The sequence below is a fragment of the Erythrolamprus reginae genome, chromosome 1 (genome assembly GCF_031021105.1).
Source record: "Erythrolamprus reginae isolate rEryReg1 chromosome 1, rEryReg1.hap1, whole genome shotgun sequence".
NCBI classification, from domain to species: domain Eukaryota; kingdom Metazoa; phylum Chordata; class Lepidosauria; order Squamata; family Dipsadidae; genus Erythrolamprus; species Erythrolamprus reginae.
In genome coordinates, this window is record NC_091950.1 from 69,840,090 (window position 1) to 69,861,814 (window position 21,725).

The 21,725-nt window shown below is 40.8% G+C and overlaps 1 protein-coding gene across 1 annotated transcript; it reads right to left on the reverse strand.

Annotated features, from left to right (window-relative positions):
• Positions 1 to 7,364: 7,364 nt before the first annotated feature.
• PNN (pinin, desmosome associated protein) lies at positions 7,365 to 19,523 on the reverse strand. The gene is made up of 9 exons (XM_070755146.1): positions 19,247 to 19,523; positions 18,665 to 18,736; positions 14,648 to 14,716; positions 13,361 to 13,433; positions 13,128 to 13,222; positions 11,439 to 11,514; positions 10,356 to 10,511; positions 10,124 to 10,262; positions 7,365 to 9,612 (listed from the first exon to the last, which is right to left on the reverse strand). The coding sequence occupies exons 1-9, from the start codon at positions 19,357 to 19,359 to the stop codon at positions 8,339 to 8,341; spliced, it is 2,067 nt and encodes a 688-aa protein (XP_070611247.1). The 5' UTR covers positions 19,360 to 19,523; the 3' UTR covers positions 7,365 to 8,338.
• Between the last annotated feature and the right edge of the window lie 2,202 nt (positions 19,524 to 21,725).

The following is a 21,725-nucleotide window of genomic DNA, read 5'->3' on the forward strand; positions in this document are numbered from 1 at the left end:
TCACAAGTCCTGTGTCCCCACCATAGAGTCTCCTTCTAGTGCAGTCCTTTTACCTCTACTGCCCTTGAATTGAAAATCCCTATCAAGTGTGGAGCTAACTGGTGACAGGGAGCCGCAGCAGAGGGATGAAAGAGCCACATGCGGCTCCAGAGCTACGGGTTACCGACCCCTGGTATACGGTTTCCTATTTGAGCAGGGGATTGGACTAGAAAACCTGCCAGGTCCCTTTCAACTTTGTTATTCTCTTACTAAACATTTTAAAGCAGTTGTTCTTTTTTCCCCATTGTTTACCAACAGACAGCTTATCCGGCCAACAGCCAAACACTGCCAAGTGTTTAGACGTCATATCTCTACTGATCCCAAGGAATTATTTTATTTTATTTTAAATTTCTAGACTGTTCAATTCCAAAATGATTGATGCAATTAGAAAGCACAACCCCACCCCCACCCCAATATTATGGGGGGGGGGAACTCACCCAAAGAAACAGATTTAAAAAGCAGAGATCCATGTGCTTGATTTTTATTTTTTGATTAAAGAATTTGTACTGCAAATAAAACAGCAAGGAACAATCCCAGGAAGTTAATGGTCAGTTACAAAGTTTCACAAAATCCTAACCTGTTTTTTTACTCTTGTCTGCTTCCTGTCACTCCATAACTGTCTTTTGATATTCAACTGCCTTTCTCCAAAGTTCCATTGCTTCCCTATTTAAATACCCTTGCATCAGTCAATACAGAAGTTCTAAGTGAGATTCTATAGCAGGGCATTATTTGTTTGTTTGTTTATTGAATTTATATTGCCGCCTATTCGTCCATGGCGACCAAGGCGGCTTACAGAATAAAAACCATATTTAAAACAATAAAAAACGAACAAAAAGAATCAAATAAATTAATATAGTACAATATAACAAAAGTGTTTTATATCTGAACCTTAGCACTGTATTAGCTCATATTTACCACCTATTCTATAATTGTGGATTTGGTTTTTCTTCCTTGTGTAGAAAGCCTTGTTTTTCTGATCACTGAATTGTGATCTGTTGAATAGGACCCAGTCTGGCGAAATCCTTCTGGATCCTGAGCCTATCTAGAGAGGTGTCATCTGAAAATCTGATGACTTCCCCTTCTAACCCCTCATCTAAATTGTTTATGAAGATGTTGAAGAATATTGGACCAATCTATATAGGGTTTTAGTAATCGATGGAGAGATAGTATCAGGATCAAATGCTTTACATTGCTTTGGTAAGACCACACTTGGAATACTGTGTCCAGTTTTGGTCACCATGATGATGATGATGATGATGATGATGATGATGATGATGATGATTATTATTATTATCATTATTATTATTATTAATTACATTTGTATGCTGCCCCTCTCCGTAGACTCGGGGCGGCTCACAACAATAACAAAGACAATATAAGAACAAATCTAATAATTAATTAAATCTAATAAATCTAATGATGCAAAAAAGATATTAAAAACTCTAGGAGGAGAAGAGCAACAAAAATGATTGGAAGTCTGAAGGTTTAAACATATGAATAAGGGGTATGTCTAGCCTAACAAGGATAAGGATTGGGGGGATATGATAGCAATTTTCCAATACTTGAGGGGCTGTCATAGAGAAAAGGGGATCAATCTATAGTCCCAAGCACCAGAGAGTAGGACAAGGATAAGAAACTTAAAAGGAGAGATACAAACTAGAACTAAAAAATAATTTCCTGACAGTGAGAAAGATTAACTAATGGAATGGCTTGCTTCAGAAGTTGTGGGTGCTACATACCTAGAGGTTTTTAAGACGATTGAACAGCCATTTGTCCAGAATGGTATAGGGCCGTGTTGGCGAACCTATGATATGCGTGCCACAGGTGGCACGCAGAGCCATATCGGAGGGTACATGAGACCTTGTCCTGTATCAGCTCCAGCGCACATGTGCACCCTGGCCAGCTGATGATAGAAAATGTATTCTGTAAGTCCTTGAAAACACTGGCATGTTTGAAGAGATTAAAACTCAATTAAGGAGTATGTAATTCATAATTTGCCACTTAACGGACTAAACAGTTGGAAGGGACTTTGGAGGTCTTCTACTCCAGTGTTCCCCAACCTTAGCAACTTGAAGATATTTGGACTTCAACTCCCAGAATTCTGGGAGTTGAAGTGCAAATATCTTCAAGTTGCCAAGGTTGGGAAACACTGTTCTACTCCAATCCCCTGCTCAAATAGGAGACCCTATACCAGTGATGGTGAACCTTTTAGAGACTGCGTGTCCAAACTGCAATCCAAAACCCACTTATTTAGTTCATCTAATTGCTCTAAGAAAAATGTGATATTTTTATGCCCCTTCCTTTTTAAAAATATTTTTGAAATACAGTGGTACCTCTACCTAAGAACATCTATATTTAAGAACTTTTATAGATTAGAACCGGGTGTTCAAATTTTTTTTGCCTCTTCCTAAAAACCATTTTCTACTTAAGAACCTGAGCCCAGAAAAATTTCCCAGGAAATTTGAGAGCGGCACGAAGACCCAGCCAATTTCCTGCCATTCCCCCTGGGTTTCTCTCTCTGGCGCAGTGTATGGGATGCAGACTCGCGCCAGGTGTATATAGAATGCTGGTGAGACCACATTTGGAATACTGTGTTCAGTTCTGGAGACCTCACCTACAAAAAGATATTGACAAAATTGAACAGGTCCAAAGACGGGCTACAAGAATGGTGGAAGGTCTTAAGCATAAAACGTGTCAGGAAAGACTTAATGAACTCAATCTGTATAGTCTGGAGGACAGAAGGAAAAGGGGGGACATGATCGAAACATTTAAATATATTAAAGGGTTAAATAAGGTTCAGGAGGGAAGTGTTTTTAATAGGAAAGTGAACACAAGAACAAGGGGACACAATCTGAAGTTAGTTGGGGGAAAGATCAAAAGCAACATGAGAAAATATTATTTTACTGAAAGAGTAGTAGATCCTTGGAACAAACTTCCAGCAGACGTGGTAGATAAATCCACAGTAACTGAATTTAAACATGCCTGGGATAAACATATATCCATCCTAAGATAAAATACAGAAAATAGTATAAGGGCAGACTAGATGGACCATGAGGTCTTTTTCTGCCGTCAGACTTCTATGTTTCTATGTTTCTATGTGTATGAAAGGCATGTGCTCCTCCTCGCCACCTCAGAGTCTCTCTTTTTTTTTAAGCATTAAAGTTTTGGATTTTTTTTATTCCCATCACCTCACCTTCTTCCTTCGGCAGCAACTGTCCTCCTCCTCTTCTTCTTCCTCCTTCTCCCACCCAAATTCCGAGCTTTTATTTCTTTCCTAATGGGTTTGCACGCATTATTTGCTTTTACATTGATTCCTATGGGAAAAATTGCTCCTACGTATAAACTTTCCTACTTAAAAATCTGGTCACGGAACAAATTAAGTTCTTAAGTAAAGGTACCACTTTATTACGTTTAGCAACAATAAAAATTTTTTTTGTAAAACTTCTCTTTCCCCCCCTCTTTTCTTCCCTCCCTGCCTCTCTCTCCCCATGAGAGAAATGCAGTGGAGTTGAACTGGGGCAATGGTGCACGTGCCCAGAAAAGGCTGAGTGCCATAATAATAATAATAATAATAATAATAATAATAATAATAATAATAATAATAATAATAATAATAATAATATAATAAAAAATAATAATATAATAAAAAATAATAATATAATAAAAAATAATAATAATTTATTAGATTTGTATGCCGCCCCTCTCCGAAGACTCGGGGTGGTCATAGGTTTGCCACCACTGTCTTATGTAATTGTTTGGCACCTAATGAGAAAAAAGAACTCACTGGAGAAGAGCCTAATACAGTGGAACCCCGATATACGAGCAGCTCTACTTACGAGCTACTCGAGATACGAGCTGGGAGAGTAGAGAAATTTTTGCTCGACTCACGAGCTTCCATTCGGGATACGAGCCGAGAAGAGCCGGCCTGGCTTGCTTTGCTTCCGAGCTGATGCAGAGCCGAATAAAGCGTCACGCCCATCTGACGCTTTCGGCGGCTTCCGAAGCGATGCTGGGCTCTTTTGCCGCCAAAAGCGTCAGGGGGGCGTGACGCTTTATTCGGCTCTGCAAAGCAAACCAGCCTGGCTCTTCTCCGTTCGTATCCAGCACTTGGTGAGTCCTTGGCTTCTGCTGGGGGTGGGGGGATCTGAACGCTTTCTGCTGGGGGTGGGGGGATCTGAACGCTCTCCCTGGCTGGGAGCACTTTCGCTGCGAGAGAGGGCTTTCTCGAAAGGGACGGAGAAAGCCCTCTCTCGCAGCGAAAGTGCTCCCAGCCAGGAGGCTGCGAGAGAGGGCTTTCTCCGCCCTTTCGAGAAAGCGCGCCTGTCTGAAAAGATCCCCGCCGGTCTGGTGGGATTTTGCAGCAACCTCCGAGCAACCTGGGCTCGGAGGTTGCTGCAAAACCCCACCGGACCGGCGGCGATCTTTTCAGACAGGCGTGCCGATTCTCCGCTTTTAGCAGTGAGCGGAGAATCGGCGCGCCTGTCTGAAAAGCTCGTAGCTGGCATGGAACATCCCCCCATGCCAGCTACGAGCTTTTCAGGCAGGCGCGCCGATTCTCCGCTCACTCCGGGTGAGCGGCGAATCGACGCATCTGTTTAAAAAGATCGTAGCCGGCATGGAAAATCCCCCCATGCCAGCTACGAGCTTTTCAGGCAGGCGCGCTGATTCTCCGCTCACTCCGGGTGAGCGGCGAATCGGCGCGTCTGTTTAAAAAGATCGTAGCCGGCATGGAACATCCCCCCATGCCAGCTACGAGCTTTTCAGGCAGGCGCGCCGATTCGCCGCTCACTTCCGGGTGAGTGGCGAATCGGCGCGTCTGTTTAAAAAGCTCGTAGCCGGCATGGAAAATCCCCCCATGCCAGCTACGAGCTTTTCAGGCAGGCGCGCCGATTCTCCGCTCACTCCGGGTGAGCGGCGAATCGGCGCGTCTGTTTAAAAAGATCGTAGCCGGCATGGAACATCCCCCCATGCCAGCTACGAGCTTTTCAGGCAGGCGCGCCGATTCGCCACTCACCCGGAGTGAGCGGAGAATCGGCGCGCCTGCCTGAAAAGCTCGTAGCTGGCATGGGGGGATTTTCCATGCCGGCTACGATCTTTTTAAACAGATGCGCCGATTCGCCGCTCACCCGGAGTGAGCGGAGAATCGGCGCGCCTATCTGAAAAGATCAGAGCCAGCATGGAAAGCCCCCCCATGCCGGCTCCGAAGCACCGGGCACCCCTCAGCCGACGTCTTTTCCCCTCAGCCCTCGGGCTTGCACGCATTAATCACTTTTCCATTGTTTCCTATGGGAAACAATGCTTCGACCTACGAGCTCTTCGACATACGAGGTTCCTTCCGGAACCAATTAATTTCGTATGTCGGGGTTCCACTGTACCGGAAACAGAGGGAAAAAGAAAGGGATGGCAGAGAATGAGGTGGCTGGATGAAGTCACTGAACTAGTCAGCATGATCTTAAATGGACTCTGGGGGATGATAGAGGACAGGAAGGCCTCGAGGAATGTTGTCCGTGGGGTTGCGATGGATCGGACACAACTTCGTAATTGTTGTGGTTGGCTCGGGGCCAGTTCCTGCAACAGAGAATTTGGACGTTGGTTTAGGGGAATCCTTAGGGTCACAGAGACTTGTATTATTGCCAGAACCTTCTGATAGTGAAGATTCATTGCCAAGATCAGACAGTGGGGAAGCAGAATCAGACAGAGAGATGGGTGCAATCAGCCCATTAGTTAATGACCCCATTAGTGAGTCATCAGACTCGGAGGGGGATCGGTGGATAGATGCCCGAATGCGCAGGCTCATGGCTAGAAGGGACCAACTGCGCAGGTATCGTCGGAGATAAGGGAGAATACCTGTTGCTGAGGCAATTAGGTTAATGGGGTTGATGATAAATTACGGGCGTTGGGGAGTGCGCGTGTGGGCGTTTATTCTTTTGGAGAAGGATCATTGTCAAGGTTTGGACTATTCCAGGATTTCTGTTGACTCTTTGGACAATTCAGTTACATCTTGTGGACTCAAAGAAGGGAGAGTTGTGAAGAATCACAGCTGCCTTAATTGTTCTTTTGTTCCTGTTTTTTGACTGCATTCCAGGACTGTTATCTGGGTGAGAGAAATTTGACTCTGCTTAAACATGTGTGCTTTTAACACAGTTTCAGATAAACTACTTTTATTTCTTCTGGCCGGCGTATGTGTGTGTGACTTTGCATTCCTCTCTCACTGGGGTCTATTAATGAGAAGCCCGGCATAACAGTTCTAATCTCCGGGGGGAGCTGGTTCTAATCTCCGGGGGGAGCTGGTTCCAGAGGGTCGGGGCTGCCAGAGAAGGCTCTTCCCCTGGGTCCCACCAAACAACATTGTTTAGTCGACGGGACCTGGAGAAGGCCAACTCTGTGGGACCTAACCGGTCGCTGGGATTTGTGCGGCAGAAGGCGGCCCTGGAGATATTCTGGTCCAATGCCATGAAGGACTTTATAGGTCATAACCAACACTTTGAATTGTGACTGGAAACTGATCGGCAACGAATGCAGACTGCAGTGTTGGTGTAACATGGGCATACCTAGGGAAGCCCATGATTGCTCTCGCAGCTGCATTCTGCATGATCTGAAGTTTCGGAACACTTTTCAAAGGTAGCCCCATGTAGAGCATTACAGTAGTCGAAACTTGAGGTGATGAGGGCATGAGTGACTGTGAGCAATGAGTCCCGGTCCAGATAGGGCTGCAACTGTGCACCAGGCGAACCTGGGCAAACGCCCCCCTCACCACATCTGAAAGATGGTTCTCTAATATGAGCTGTGGATCAAGGAGGATGACCAAGTTGTGGACCCACTTCTGAGGGGGTCAATAATTCCCACCCACCCCGGGTTATGGATGGACAGATGGAATTGTCCCTGGGAGGCAGAACCCACAGCCACTCCATCTTATCAGGGTTGAGTTTGAGTCTGTTGACACCCATCCAGACCCTAACAGCCTCCAGGCACCGGCACATCACTTCCACTGCTTCATTGACTGGACGTGGTGTACTACGGGTCCTATGGCTTTCCCCCCAGCTTTCATCAAAAACTTCCTGCCACATAAACGTAATGCTGACATAAATAACTCCTCCCTGATGCTACAGTTCATAGCTGGCTGCAGAATTCTGGGAGTTGAAGTACACAAGTCGTAAAGTTGATAGGTTTGAGGACCCTTGGTATAGTTAAAATGTAAAAACAAAGTGTTTCTTCCTCTTTTAATGGATTTTAAAGGTTTTATTAGCTTCACATTACCAGAATTTTAATATTGACAGATAACTGATAAAGAACATTTTATTAAATAATAGAACATACAAGCAACGTAGATAAAGCTAACTTTATTTGGACTATTACAGAACAGGCTAACAAAGACAGTTGTTGTAAAAAAAGCATAAAAACAGAACAATACCATTCCATAGCAACTATACTGCTATTTGCTTTATTACAAAAAAGTCCAAGTTCAGTTTCCTCACTCAACAGGCATTTTAAAGCACAACATTAGCTCCAAACAAACTATGCAATCCATTTATACTATCTGAAAGGGTGTAGATGGCCAATAATCTAGCTTTACAAGATAGACATGGCATTCTTCTATCATACAGCAAAACATAGAAAGGCAAGTTTTTCTTTTAAAAAAACCCTACACTAAGTATCCTAGAGAAAGGCAAGGTTTATGTAACTATAGGAATCACAAAACAGAATGTTATGTGTTCAAGAAAATTATAATTAGTCTGATGTATTTATTTTGCTTTCATACATGGGTAGTTATCAAGAAACAATAGTAAAAGCTTGAATAAAATTTAAATGAAAGCAGATGCTTCTTCATGGGATTCAGGAATTTTCTTCTTTACAATCAAATAGGAAAGACTAATGTGCAGAATATTGAATACTCTGCATGGAGTTTGCCAATAAAAGAAAGTTTTCTATGCAAGGTGAAGCAGCAACAGGCTCTCACAAACCTCTGTAAAAGACATTTATTTCTACAAAAAGAGACTTGTGATACAATTGAAGCACACAAATTTAACTATGTACCTTTTAAAATATACAAGAAACTTTGAAGTAGAGGATACTTAGAAAATGAGGGGTTTCAATATTTTATTTTACACATTTGCATCTTCACATAATTTGAGAAGTAACCTTTTACAAAATCATGTAAAAAGCACAATTGCCTGGTAAAGTGTCTTCAAAAGATTTTATACAGCATGCAATTAAAGCAGCCTTTTCTTCCTTATATGGATTCTTTTCACTCAAGTAATCTTCTGCTGCAAAAATTAGGATAGCAGCCTGGTCTCTTCTGTTAACGCCTTTTGTCTTTCCTGTCTGATTTACGGTCTCTTTCATTCCGCGAAGTCCTTTTGCCTGACCAACTACTTTCTGATATAGACCTTTTTCTGTCCGACCTTGAACTTTTATCCTTTGATCCTTTTGCATCTCTTCTGCTACCTTTTGAAGACTTGTGACTTCTATCTACTCCTGAATTGTCCCTTCGCTTCCTTTCCAAACTCCTTCTATGCTTCCTATCTCTATTATGTCCTCGCCCCCTGCTTCGACTTCTACTCTCACTGCTACTAGAACTACTACTACTTTCTCGACTACTAGTACCACTGCTACTGCTGCTGCTGGAACTGCTCCGACTACTGCTTGTACCACTGCTAGAACTGCTCCCACTGCTACTACTTGTAGAACTAGTACTACTAGTGCTACTACTAGTACTCCGACTTCTACTCTTACCAGTTTTGTTTCTAGCCCTACCTCTGCTTCTGCTCCTAATTTTGTTTTTAACTTCTACACTTACTGCCTGGACTTGATCTGCCTGCATTTCAGGCAGCTTTTCAGGCACTAGAGATTCTTTGTCTAATTGTGGCGCTTGGTCTTGAGTGGCTTCCAAAAGTGGCAAAGGCTGTGACCAAATCACAGACTCCGACTGAGGCTGGACCTCAGCCTCTGATACTGGAATGGATTCAGGCTCCTTCTCTTCTGACTCCTCTGGTTCAGCATCAACCTCTGGCTTGCTGGGTTCTTCTTTTTCCAGGGCAATCGTAGGCCCTTCCTGTTCTGGCTGTGCATTACATTCCATTTCTGATTCAACCTCTGCGCTAATTTCATTTTCTAATGGCTCTGTACAATCTGTCTCATTAATTTCCATTACATCCTGCTCACCATCTATTGGCTGAATAGCTTCACTTTCTCCTTTTACTAGCTCAGCTTCCTCAGTCTGGTTATCTGTCTGCCTGTCATTCTCTTTAATTTCAGCTTCCTCTTCTACTTTAACTTCCATTTCCTCTTTTTGCTCTTCTTCTTCCTGTTCTATCTCCCCATCACTATGACTAGCACCTACCTCCTTTTCTTCCCTTACCTCTTCCATTTCTACATCATTGCTCTTATTACCTGTCTCCATCTCTTCCACCTGCTGTACCACCTTACCCTCTTCCTGCTCCTTGTTCTGGTCTTCCTTCTTTTCTTCTTTCTGTACCTCCTGGTGTTCTTTTTCCTTCACAGATTGTCGTCTGGGCCTGGCTTCCATTTTATTAATTTGCTCAGCAAATTCAGTGCGTCTATTTTCAAACAGTGCTGGACAATAAGGAATGTATAATAAACAGCAATTAGATTCATAGTTTGAATAACTTCCTTTATATAACAATATCAGTGAAATTATAATCCATGTAGGAAAGTCATGAACTCCACCTCTAATTCAGGACTCCACTTCTATCATGACCAGCACATTTGTTATTTTGCCACATCTACTTGCATACAGAAGTATGTTTTAAGCTAAGGTTCTATGTATGTGAAAACCAAGTTTGTAAGATATTGCCAATCTGAGAGAAAACATATATGTAAGTACATGCAGCTAACAATCTACTCATTATTTCATTTAGTCTAATGTAGTGAATGGACCAGGAATTCTCATGGTTCCATGAGAAATCAAAGCCTCAGAAGTACATCACAAACTAAACACACTATGTTTATAGCTGATTATAATTTTCTCAATATGGAAGGGTTTGTTTGGTGTAACATGCACAATCGTATCAAAATTACTTGCCTTTTACTTTGGCAATATAGAAATCAAAACATAACAACGTACCATTTAACTTTTTTTGGGAGTCATCAAACATCTTCTGGTTAGCAGAGGACATTCTGCCAGGTATATAGAACAGATGAGGTTTTGTCTTTGTTCTGATATATTTAATTATTTTGGCATTATGTTCATTCCATTCTTCTTGCTGGAAAAAAAAAGTTTCTTTATGTTTTTGTTGCCATCCAGAAGGCAACAGAAGGCAAATATGCAATACTGTAGCTACTAAATTTCCACTCACCAACTGAGCAAGTTCAACTTTCTGTTCCAATAGTCGTAGTTCTGTTTGCTTAGCACGTCTTTCCTCAAAGAGTTCTCGTCTTTCATTTTCAACCTTCTTTCTTTCTTCTTCTGCCTGCACTTCAAGTTTCTGCTCAATTTCTTGTCTTCTTTTTTGCTAAGTTAGAATGGCTTAAAGTTAATTCAATAGCAGCATTCTTATTTAAGTAAGATATTATAAAGTACAAACTGAACCCATTCCATTATTTTAAGTCAAACAAAATTATTATTCTCCAACACACCGTGTTTTTCCGAAAATAAGATCCTGTCTTATATTTTTGAACCCTGAAATAAGTGCCTGGCCTTATTGCCATGCACCCAAAAGCCCAATTGGGCTTATTATCAGGGGATGTCTTATTTTGGGGAAAACAGGGTATATACTGTAGATGGGAATCTGGTCTAAGGAAACAAAAATTGTTCCAAATGTCCTGTAAGCAAAATACCATAATCAAAAATAGTATAGAATTGCATAAAATATAACATCAAATGTATCTCAAACATTTCTTCTAATGATATTATGCTGATGGAGCTTGCAAAATGTATTTTCTTGCTGCCTTTCCTTTGCCAGCCCTCAGAGTGAACTCATTAAAAAAAATATATAAATTCCCTTGAACCAGGTGAACCTTGACATTACAAAATAAAACCAAATATTCTCAGTAATCAGATGGAGGTAAATTCTGTTACTGGACACTTGTTCCTTTGGTGGAATGACACTATTGACTACAATCTACAAGACTTGTTATTTGTCAATTCTAAAGACTAGGAGTTTTCTCTTTTACCTCCTGCTTCAGATCTGTTATATCATGACAAATACTGGTTTCCCTACTGCTAAAATTAGAGTTTGATTATCTCAAATCCTTATTTGTAAATATGAGAAAATGTATCAAAAACATCCTGCTTTCTGTGATAATTAAAATGTCCTCCTAAATGTTGTTTCAAAATAAAATATGCACATGGCTGGAATTGATATGGCCACCAAATTATGTATTTTTCTATTATACAGAAGTATTTTTCCTGCACAATTTACTAAATGTGAAATTAATACCCTCTCGGTAGCAACTGTTGATTCTTGTTTAAACTTCTGAAGAGTACCCATCAACAGGCCAAATATACGCCGATTCCTGGCAGAATACAAAAAAGAAAATATGTAATTATATCACAAATATTGGTATTTTATTATGCATGCATATTTTTTGAAAAAAAAATTCCAAGGTTACTAGTGTTGTGAGTGGTCCACTCAGCTGGTCAGATTTTGAGGACCAGGAGATGGAGGAATTCTGGCTTTGCAGTATTGAAGGGGAAATGGAGACTGGGGAATCACCAGAAACTGCATAACCCAGTTAGGGTACTGCCTGAGTCAAAAGATGGAGAGCTGGGTCTCCGTTCTTAGCTGTGTTTTGCTACAGCCTTAAAAATTCCCTGGGATTGTGTGCGAGTACTTTGTCAAAACAGAAGAGATAATTAATGAAAGATTTATGATTCCTTGCTGGAGAGTGTCCCTTACTGGGGAGGCTGATGAGGGAGATACAGCCAAGATTACATTCCAGTGCTTTAACTCTTGTATTTCTGAACTTTGTTTGATAAAAGAAGAGACTTGCTTTGTTTTTGAATTACAGTGTGAATGGATCATTATTTCTAGTAATTAATGAAGCCAGACAGAACAACTAGTAGCTATAAATACTTATAAAATATCAGGGTTCTGTGGCTGTGTTGATAGTTATGTGATTATTAGTAACTAACCATTAAAAACCCCCAGCAACCATTAGACCTACATTTATACAGTATGAAATAACCAGATATCTGGAAAATAGGTATTTTGGAGTAGTGTTTAAATGCTGTATTGCAGGTAAACTCTGCCCAGCCTGGAGTACAATGCTGATGGCATTTGGAGTTGAATTAGTCTTTTTTCCTTGTGAGGTTGGATGCTATATTCCACAGTATGTGTTGAGTCCCGATTTTTCAACAGTTCATTTAGTGACTGTTCAAAGTTACCATGGCATTGAAAAGTGACTTATGAACATTTCTCACACTTATGACAGTTGTAGCACCCCTGTCACATGATTTAGATTTAGATACTTGATAACTGACTCATATTTATGACGATTGCAGTGTCTAATGATCTCCTTTTGCAACCTTTTGACAAAGACAATGGGAAAGTCAGATTCATTTAACAACTGTATTACTAATTTAAGAACTGCAGCAATTCACTTAACAAATGGAGTGAGAAAAGTTGTAACGGGGACAAAACTCATGGAACAAATTTCTCACTTAGCAACAAAACGTTTGTGGCTGTGGTTGTTGAGGACTACCTGTACATTTTAATCAAGTACCGCCAGCATTTTTCACTCACAAACTGGATTGGATCATTGTTCTAAAGGCATCATTTATTAAAATATCCCGGTTATCAGTTCAGATTAAGCTGAAATGAAACAAATAGCAAAAAATGCCCATTCCTAGTATCAAATATCTTTGATATTTGGAAAGTTGATGGGTACCAAATGTTATTTTGGCTTATGTATGACCAGATATTCTACATCTCTGCTTATTGGAGACTGCTATAGTTGACCTAGCAAACAACAGCTTCAGCTGAATTGCTTAATCCAATTCACAGCACAGAATACTTTCAGCATTTCTTAACAACTTATACTACCTTTCTTCACAGTGATAGAACTGCTTTTGTTTCTTGTTGCTGGAATTGGGAAAATTTAAAACCACATGAAAGAGCATGTAATACCTTTGTTTCCCTTTTTCATCCATATTTTGATCTTGAATAAGGTCTCGGCGTGTTCGCTCTTTGGAGGTAGCAACAACAGAGGACTGCAACGCTGGCTGTAGAAAAACATCAGTTAGGTTAATAGAAACATATTCATTTATTAAACTTATCCTGCCCATCTTGCCAAAGGCAAATCTTGCATTTTATATTTCTCCATTCTTAAGCCCCCCATTAATATTTCAAATATACTTTACTTTTTTAACATCATCATCCTCTGCGTCGCTTTCATGGCGTGATTCTCTTCTTGTCCGACGTTCACCAGCCAATCTAAATGTAATACAAAATGTCAGAAGCAACCAATGTAATTGAGATAATCAAACTTATGCACTTATGCATAATTCCAAAACTTGGCATTAGTTGATAGGTTTCTTTTATTAAATTGCATTGTGAAAGCAATATTTTTTAAAACAAGTATGTGCATTCTCAATTTCGATAGATATCTAGTAATGAGGTTGATGCTCTACAGATAATCCTCATCTCACAAATGTTCACTTAAGAACTGTCTAGAATTAGATTAACACTTTACAGCCCATAAAGCACCTTTTAGCCATCACAAAATGTTGCAAACTCCACACACCTACTTGGGATCATGAATGCGATTTTGTCATGTGGCAACTGACTCCCATTTATCATTGGTTGCAGTATCTGTAGTCATATAACCACAATTTGAGACTTTTATTTATTTACTTATTTATTAGATTTCTATGGTGCCCTTCTTGGGGCGACTCAGGGCAGTGTCCAACATTAATATAACAATATATAAGAAATCTAATATCTCTAAAATATGAAAATTTACTAAAAACATTTAAAAGACACCATGAACACTGGTTTCTAGCAAAAAATGTCCATTAAGAATAACGGATTTCTTTCACCATTGTGTTATTTGCTTAATAATCATCATAAAATGATTGAAAAATTGGTCATATAGGGATTGCAAGGTAAGGATTATGTGTAGCATCAGGATAGACCTGGTACTCTGGAATAATAACTGCTCCATGAGCTGCACTGGTCATGTTTACTTTCAGGTGTGATTCAAATGCTGGTCATTGTCTATAAAGACATACCTGGTATAAAGGCTTGTGTAATAATTTAGGGATCACTAGTCTCCCATAATATCTGCAATGAACTGATCTAGCAGAATGGGAGAACTCGAGTTTCCTTCAATTAAACAATGTTATCTGCTGGGACTCAGGAAGCACATCTTCTCTACAGTGCCTGCCCTTTGGAATTCAGACAGCCCCATTCTTCCTAGTGTTCCAAAGAGCTCTAAAGACCTGCTCTTTGTCCAAGAACAAGGCAACTGTGACAAAGCCCCCTTTCCTTCTTCTGAGCCCTACTTTTGCTTTGTCCTCATCTGAAAGGTTTGCACTTTAAAAAAAATAATTTAAAATATTTTCAAACTGCCCAGAACTGCAAGGATAGAAATTTAATAAATACTGATAGCTGATAGCTTAATAGCTTAATGTGTATTCTCTGCTCACCTATTCGTCGACCCTTCTAGATCCCTCTGTTTGGCTGGGGGTCCTCCTCCGCTATCCGAGAATCCACGCCTAACATAAAACAGAAAATTAGCTTTCTCTAAAAAATGCATACATTCAGAAACATGCAATGCTCTATGAAGCTGTATACAGTATTCAAAAATCGTCAACTGTTAGTTTCTTTATGAACGGTAACACTGAAATGCATTAAGTGAATAAATTATTGTTGTTAAGCAATAAACATCTTTCTATGTAAAATGAATAAAGCTTTTATAATTGGTGTAGTAGTAACCACCACATACACACACACACCAAAGCATCAGGGTTCTAAAGCTTCTGACTATCCCTATTGTGGCATCATGGTAGTAGACTACAGCAGCATAATATGTTCTGCATTTCACTGATTTTTTAGAAAATTTATATAACTGCCTATTCACTCACAGCTACTTTAGGCAACTTACAAACAATGGTCATCTTTGTTGTCTACTCCAGAATTATAATAGAAACCTAATTATAATAGAAAATAGTCATTTCTGTGCTGGCTTTTTTGCAAAGAGCCTTGTATAATTTCAGTATGCTTATAGCAATAGTATTTAGAGTTATATACCACTTCATGCTACTTCTCTACGCGGTTTGCAGAATCAGCATATTGCCCCAACAATCTGGATCCTAATTTAACCCACCTCGGAAGGATGGAAGGCTGAATCAACCTTTAGCCGGTGGTGAGATTTGAACTACTGAACTACAGCTAGCAGTTAGCTGAAGTAGCCTGCAGTGCTGCACTCTAAACACTGTGCCACCCCGGCTCTTAAAAGTGCAATCCAAAGTGCAATCGATTATAGCATTCCTCCCCCCCTCGCAAACTTACCATAAATAAGCCTTTTTTGAGAGAAGGTGAACTATCCCCTTATAATATTCTCAAGGCAGCATTAGTAGTCCAAACAAAGGCTAAACATCCCAAACGGTAACACAGCTGATGACTTTACAGTGGGCTGTTTACCACCCAGTTATGACGATCATAAACACATCCTTATTTATTATTATTTATTTATTATTGTGATTCCTAGGCTGCCCAACTCCTTTACAGACTCTGGGTGGCGAACAACAATGTAAAACAGAACAAAAACAATTCTAAAGCCTTTAGCACTAGACATTCATATCCATTCACGAATCCCAGCGACCGATTAGGTCCCAGAGTTGGCCTTCTCCGGGTCCCGTTGACTAAACAATGTCGTCTGGCGGGTCCCAGGGGAAGAGCCTTCTCTGTGGTGGCCCCGACCCTCTGGAACCAGCTCCCCACAGAGATAAGAACTGCCCCCACCCTCCTTGCCTTCTGTAAACTCCTTAAAACTCACCTCTGCCGTCAGGCATGGGGGAATTGAGGCATTTCCCCTCCTTCCCCCGGGCCTATATAATTTATGTATGGTGTGACTATGTGTATGACTGGTTTAATAATGGGGTTTTAAAATGTTTTTTAAATTTATTAGATTTGTTGTGAATTGTCTTATTTATGCTGTGAGCCGCCCCGAGTCTACGAGAGGGGCGGCATACAAATCTAATAAATAATAATAAATAATCTAATAAATAATATGGGGCTACCCCTGAAGTGTTCAGAGACTTAAATTCATCCAGAATGCAGCCGCGCAAACTGTCATGGGGGTACCCATATAACAGCTGCACTGGCTTCCTATTAGTCTCCGGGCACAATTCAAGTGTTGGTTATTACCTAGAAAGCCCTAGATGGCTCAGGACCAGACTATTTATGGGGCCGTCTCTTGCCACATACCTCCCAGAGACCAATAAGAGCACACAGACTTGGCCTCCTGCAGGTGCCATCCACTAAGTAATGCAGGTTGGCGGGGCTGTAGGGGAGGGCCTTCTCTGTTGCCACCCCAGCTCTATGGAATCAACTCCCTACTTGTTGTTGTAAGCCACTCTGAGTCCTTCGAGATTGGGCGGCATAGAAGTCGAATTAATTAATTAATTACAGCCGTGACAAGATGGGATCTATTTGGCACTTGTTTAACCCTGCTGTTCTGTTTAAAAAAAGTTACAAATCTTCTGTTCCCGGGTCACCCTGACCCGGACCGAAAACTCTTCATTTGCAGTGCTTATGTTTGGTCAATTTGAATACTTTTTTCACTTGGAAAGTAGTCTGAACATTTCTGCACACAATATGAAAATTGAACTGAAGAAATTAATCCTTATTGGTTTATTTTGCACATAAATATGCCTCCCCCCCCCGTTTTTGTGAATTTTTTTTAGGTTTATTGATAATTACGCCTGCAAAATACATTCTATTTTACTAAAGTTGGTGTGGGATTGGTAGCTTGAACATTTCTGAACATAATGATATGAAAATTGAACTGGAAAAATTGATGCATATTGGTTTATTTTGTTGATGAAATGCACCCCCCCCCGTTTTTTTTAAATAGTCTTCACTTTATGGATAGTTTTGCTAGCAAAATACATACTATTTTACTAAAGTTGGTGTGGGATTGGTAGCTTGAACATTTCTGAACATAATGATATGAAAATTGAACTGGAAAAATTGATGCATATTGGTTTATTTTGCACATAAATGTACGCCTCCCCCCATGTTCAATTATTTCAATTTATATAAAAATTATGCTGTTAATTTCAAACTTACATACTTTTTTTTAGTAAAATGGATTTGTTTTATAAATTTAGTTCTCTGGCTACAATGTGGTTGATTTTCAAAAGGATATTCCAAATATTTCTAGCCAAATATGTATAAAAAGTGACAATAATGGCACACAGCAAGGCCGAGGGGTGTGTGTGTGGCCCTTTTGTGGCAAAAATAAACCAATAAGAACCATTTTTTCCAGTTCATTTATATTTTTCTTATATTCATAAATGTTCAATTTAGTATATCAAACCTTTTGGGGGGAAATTCCTTGGGGATTTGTAGCCTTAAAAAATAGAAATTGACACAAAATTCAGAAAAGATGGGGGGAGGGGCTTTTTGATCAAAATAAAAATATAAGTCTCAATTTTTCCAGTTCAATTTTCATATCATTATGTTCATAAATGTTCAAACTAGTTTTCCAGTTGAAAAAGTTTTCAAAAAGACCAAATTCAAGTACCTAAAAAAAATCATTTTGGTCTGGGTCTATATGACCCGAACAGACTAAACGTGACTTTTTTTTTGCCCAGAAAAAAAAATTTTCCCCCACCCCCACAAATATTTTTTTGATGATCAGCATTGTTAAATTGAGTAAATGAATGCCTAAGATTTTAAAGAATATTTCGGATTTGGAGCATAAAAAAATAAAAAGTGAAAATGGTTGCAAGCAGCTGAGGGGGGGGGAGGAGGCCGTATTTCTGATGTTAAAAAACCAGTAAGAATCATTTTTTTCAGTTCCTTTATATTTTTCTTATATTCAGAAATGTTCAAGCTACCAATCCCACACCAACTTCAGTAAAATAGAATGCATTTTGCAAGCAAAACTATCCATAAATTGAAAAAACTTTCACAAAAACGGGGGGGGGGGCGTGCATTATATCAGCAAAATAAACCAATAAGATTTACTTTTTTCATTTCAATTTTCATATCATTGTGTGCAGAAATGTTCAGACTACTTTCCAAGTGAAAAAAGCTTTCAAAAAGACCAACCATAAGCACTGCAAATGAAGAGTTTTCGGTCCGGGTCAGGGTGACCCGGGAACAGAAGATTTTTAACTTTTTTTGCCCAGCAAAAACTAAGCCCCCCACCACCCCAAAAAAATTCTCATAGAGAGAACCCCTGAAATGATGAATAGTCATGAAATTTCAAGTTTCAGATATGCAAGGAAAATTTTTTACAGGGACTCAAACTTGGCTTCGGGTCAAATAGACCCGAAACAGAACAGCAGGGTTAAAAGTGCAAAGTCAGCCTTAAATTTTGACTAGCCTTAAATAGATACCGATGCTCGGCATCGAGTAATTTAAAATCGAAACTGAAATTTCCACACCACGGGGCGGTCCGCTCCCTCTCCCAGGCCCCTTCTGACACTCACCTGAGTAATAGGCTTCCGCGCCCCCTACCTCCACCAGGGCCTGCGATGGCCAACAGTCTACCTTGAACGGGCCTGGAAATGAGACGAGACAGAGATACACAATGAAAGGCTAATCCGCCCGGAGGACGAAGGAAGCAGCACAGGAAAGGGAACGCCACGCCTCTCCAGAGAGCAACGCTAGCGGCCTCGTGTTTTGCAGAGCGCTACAAGCGTTTTCCCCAAACTCATGCCGGCATCTGACGCACCCCCAGGCAGCCCCTCTGAAGCAACCCCCCCCCCCGGGTAGCCCCTGCTCCTCTTTTTATAGCTCTCCTGAGGGGAATTTCCACTCAGGCGCGGGGAAAAACCGTCGAGGACGCTCACCGAGGGCCTCTTCTATCGGAAGGAGGCGCCCGTGGTGCTTAGAACCGTAACGGAGGGCAAACCGCGAGGCCCCCGGCGTCCCCGGATTGGTTTTCGAAGGAAAAGGCGCGAACAAGGCCTCGCGGTGAGGCGCCAACCGCAAAGCGCAGCCCTTGTGAATTAAGCCTTTTCCGAGCCCCAAACCTTTTTTCCTTCCCCCTTCCCCCGCTAAGGTCTCACCGCACATCGTTGGGGTCCCGTCCCGTGAGTTTGCGGATATTCTCGTCGACGTGCTTGAGGCTTTCTTTGGCCTTCTCCAACTGCTCCTGCAGAGCCCGCACGGCTATCGCCATGCCTGCGGCCTAGCCAAGCCGGAACCCAACGGAAAGCACGATGAGGTTAAAAAGAGGGGGGCGGCGGCAAGGAGATAGCCAGCTTCACGCCGTGATGTGGCTCCGAGGAACTCGCCAATAAGAATTCGACGTTTGGAGCCATGGCTTTTTTTTGTTTTTTTTACACAACAGCTATTCGTTATTTTTAAGCGAATGGCCAACCTATGAGTGTGAGTGGCACGGCGTTGCTCCAATCGACGCGCAAGCTCTGAACCAATGAACAATTGATATGAAGGACGTAACGTTACTCGCAAACCACTTAATCGCCCTGCTTTTGTAATCCTGCCAATAGCTAACAAGCCCGGGTAGAATGACATTTTTACAACCAATCGAGTGATAATAACCTCTCACAACAACCAATCCCCGTGATCGGCGGAAGGCTTAGTGCTTCCTTTCTCACGCTAGGACAATCCCTACTAAAATTCGCGCGTTTCTCTGGCTTTAGGTAAAGCTTATGGGGATGTGATTCCCGTGTTGAATTTCAAAGCATATCGCCACAATGAAAAACGAGTGCTTTTATAGAAAATTGACGGCAGAAAAAGATCTCATGGTCCATCTAGTCTGCCCTTATACTATTTCTTGTATTTTATCTTAGGATGGATATATGTTTATCCCAGGCATGTTTAAATTCAGTTACTTTGGATTTACCAACCCCGTCTGCTGGAAGTTTGTTCCAAGCATCTACTACTCTTTCAGTAAAATATTTTCTTACGTTGCTTCTGATTTCTCCCCCAACTAACCTCAGATTGTGTGTCCCTTTGTTCTTATGTTCACTTTCCTATTAAAAACACTTCTCTCCTGAACCTTATTTAACCCTTTAACATATTTAAATGTTTCGATCATGTCCCCCCTTTCCCTTCTGTCCTCCATATATATAAATATAGAATGTATATATAGAAGGAATTAAATATCAATGACTTCACGTCATCTTAATTTTATTTATAGTTTGCAGTATGTGTGTGCTACGTTTTTTAAATTTTCTATACGAGCCGCCTGTTTTGATTGTAAGGAGAAAGATGTTAAAAAAATACTTTTTTTGGAGTGGGGGTTGCTTTTAAGTCAAGTCTCAATATCAGGCGACTGCCCAATAAGCTTCCTTATTTTCTTGGAAATATAACAATACAATTGGAAGGGACCTTGGAGGTCTTCCAGTCCAGGGGTAGGCAAATCTGGCTCTTCTATGACATGTGGACAAGTTCAACTCCCAGAATTCCTGAGCTAGCATGATTGACTCAGGAATTCTGGGAGTTGAAGTCCACAAGTCAGAAGAGCCAACTTTGCCTACCCCTGTTCTAGTTCAACCCCCTGCTTGGGCAGGAAACTACACTGCTTCAGAGAAATTGTTATCCAACATCTTCTTTAAAACTTCCAGTGTTGGAGCATTCACAACTTCTGGAGGCAAGCTATTCCACTGATTAACTGTTCTGACTGTCAGGAAGTTTCTCCTTATTCAGTTTCCACCCATTGCTTCTTGTTCTACCCTCAAGTGCTTTGGAGAATAGCCTCTTTGTGGCAACCCCGAGATATTGGAACACTGCTATCATGTCTTCCATAGTTTTCTTTTCATTAAACTAGACATTTTGGATTTTGGAAGTGGTTTTCCCTTGGCTCCACCAACACTTTCCCCTCCCCCCCCCAGCTAAAATTGACTGTCCCATGGTCATGCAGCTGCCTTTGTGCCCAAAGAGGAACTAGAATGGGATGGGAATATGTTATCAGTCTGTTAAAATGTAATACGTATTGGAATTAAATGCTCTCCAGGAAGGGTTTAGAAGGAGAAGGAGGAAGGAGGGAAGGAAGAGAGGGAGTTAGGAAGGGGGAGAGGAGAAAGAAGGTAGGGAGGAGGACATAGAGGGGGAGTGTGGAGAAAAAGAAGAAACAGACTGATCAATAACAGCAAGATTAGGTGTTAAAATAGGATGTTAAATTTTGATTGATTGGAAAATGTGTGTATTATTGACAATATGTGTATTTTATTATTCATGTGTGTGTATGTGTGTTCTTAAACTGTTTCTTTTAAATGCTGTTTTTATTTGTTGTAAACTGCCCAGAGTCCTTGCAGTTGGGCAGCATATAAATCAATCAATCAATCAATCAATCAATCAAACAAACAAACAAACAAACAAAGTGTATTATTGACATATTAAGATATATGTTTTGATGTATATATATATATGAAATTGTGGAGACAAATTAATTTTTAAATAATGAATTAGAATTCTTGGTTTCTAGCCATTCTCTATAGCCAACAGCAACAGTCCTTAGACTTATATACCGCTTCACGGTACTTTACACAGCTCTCTCTAAGCGGCGTAACAGAGTCAGCC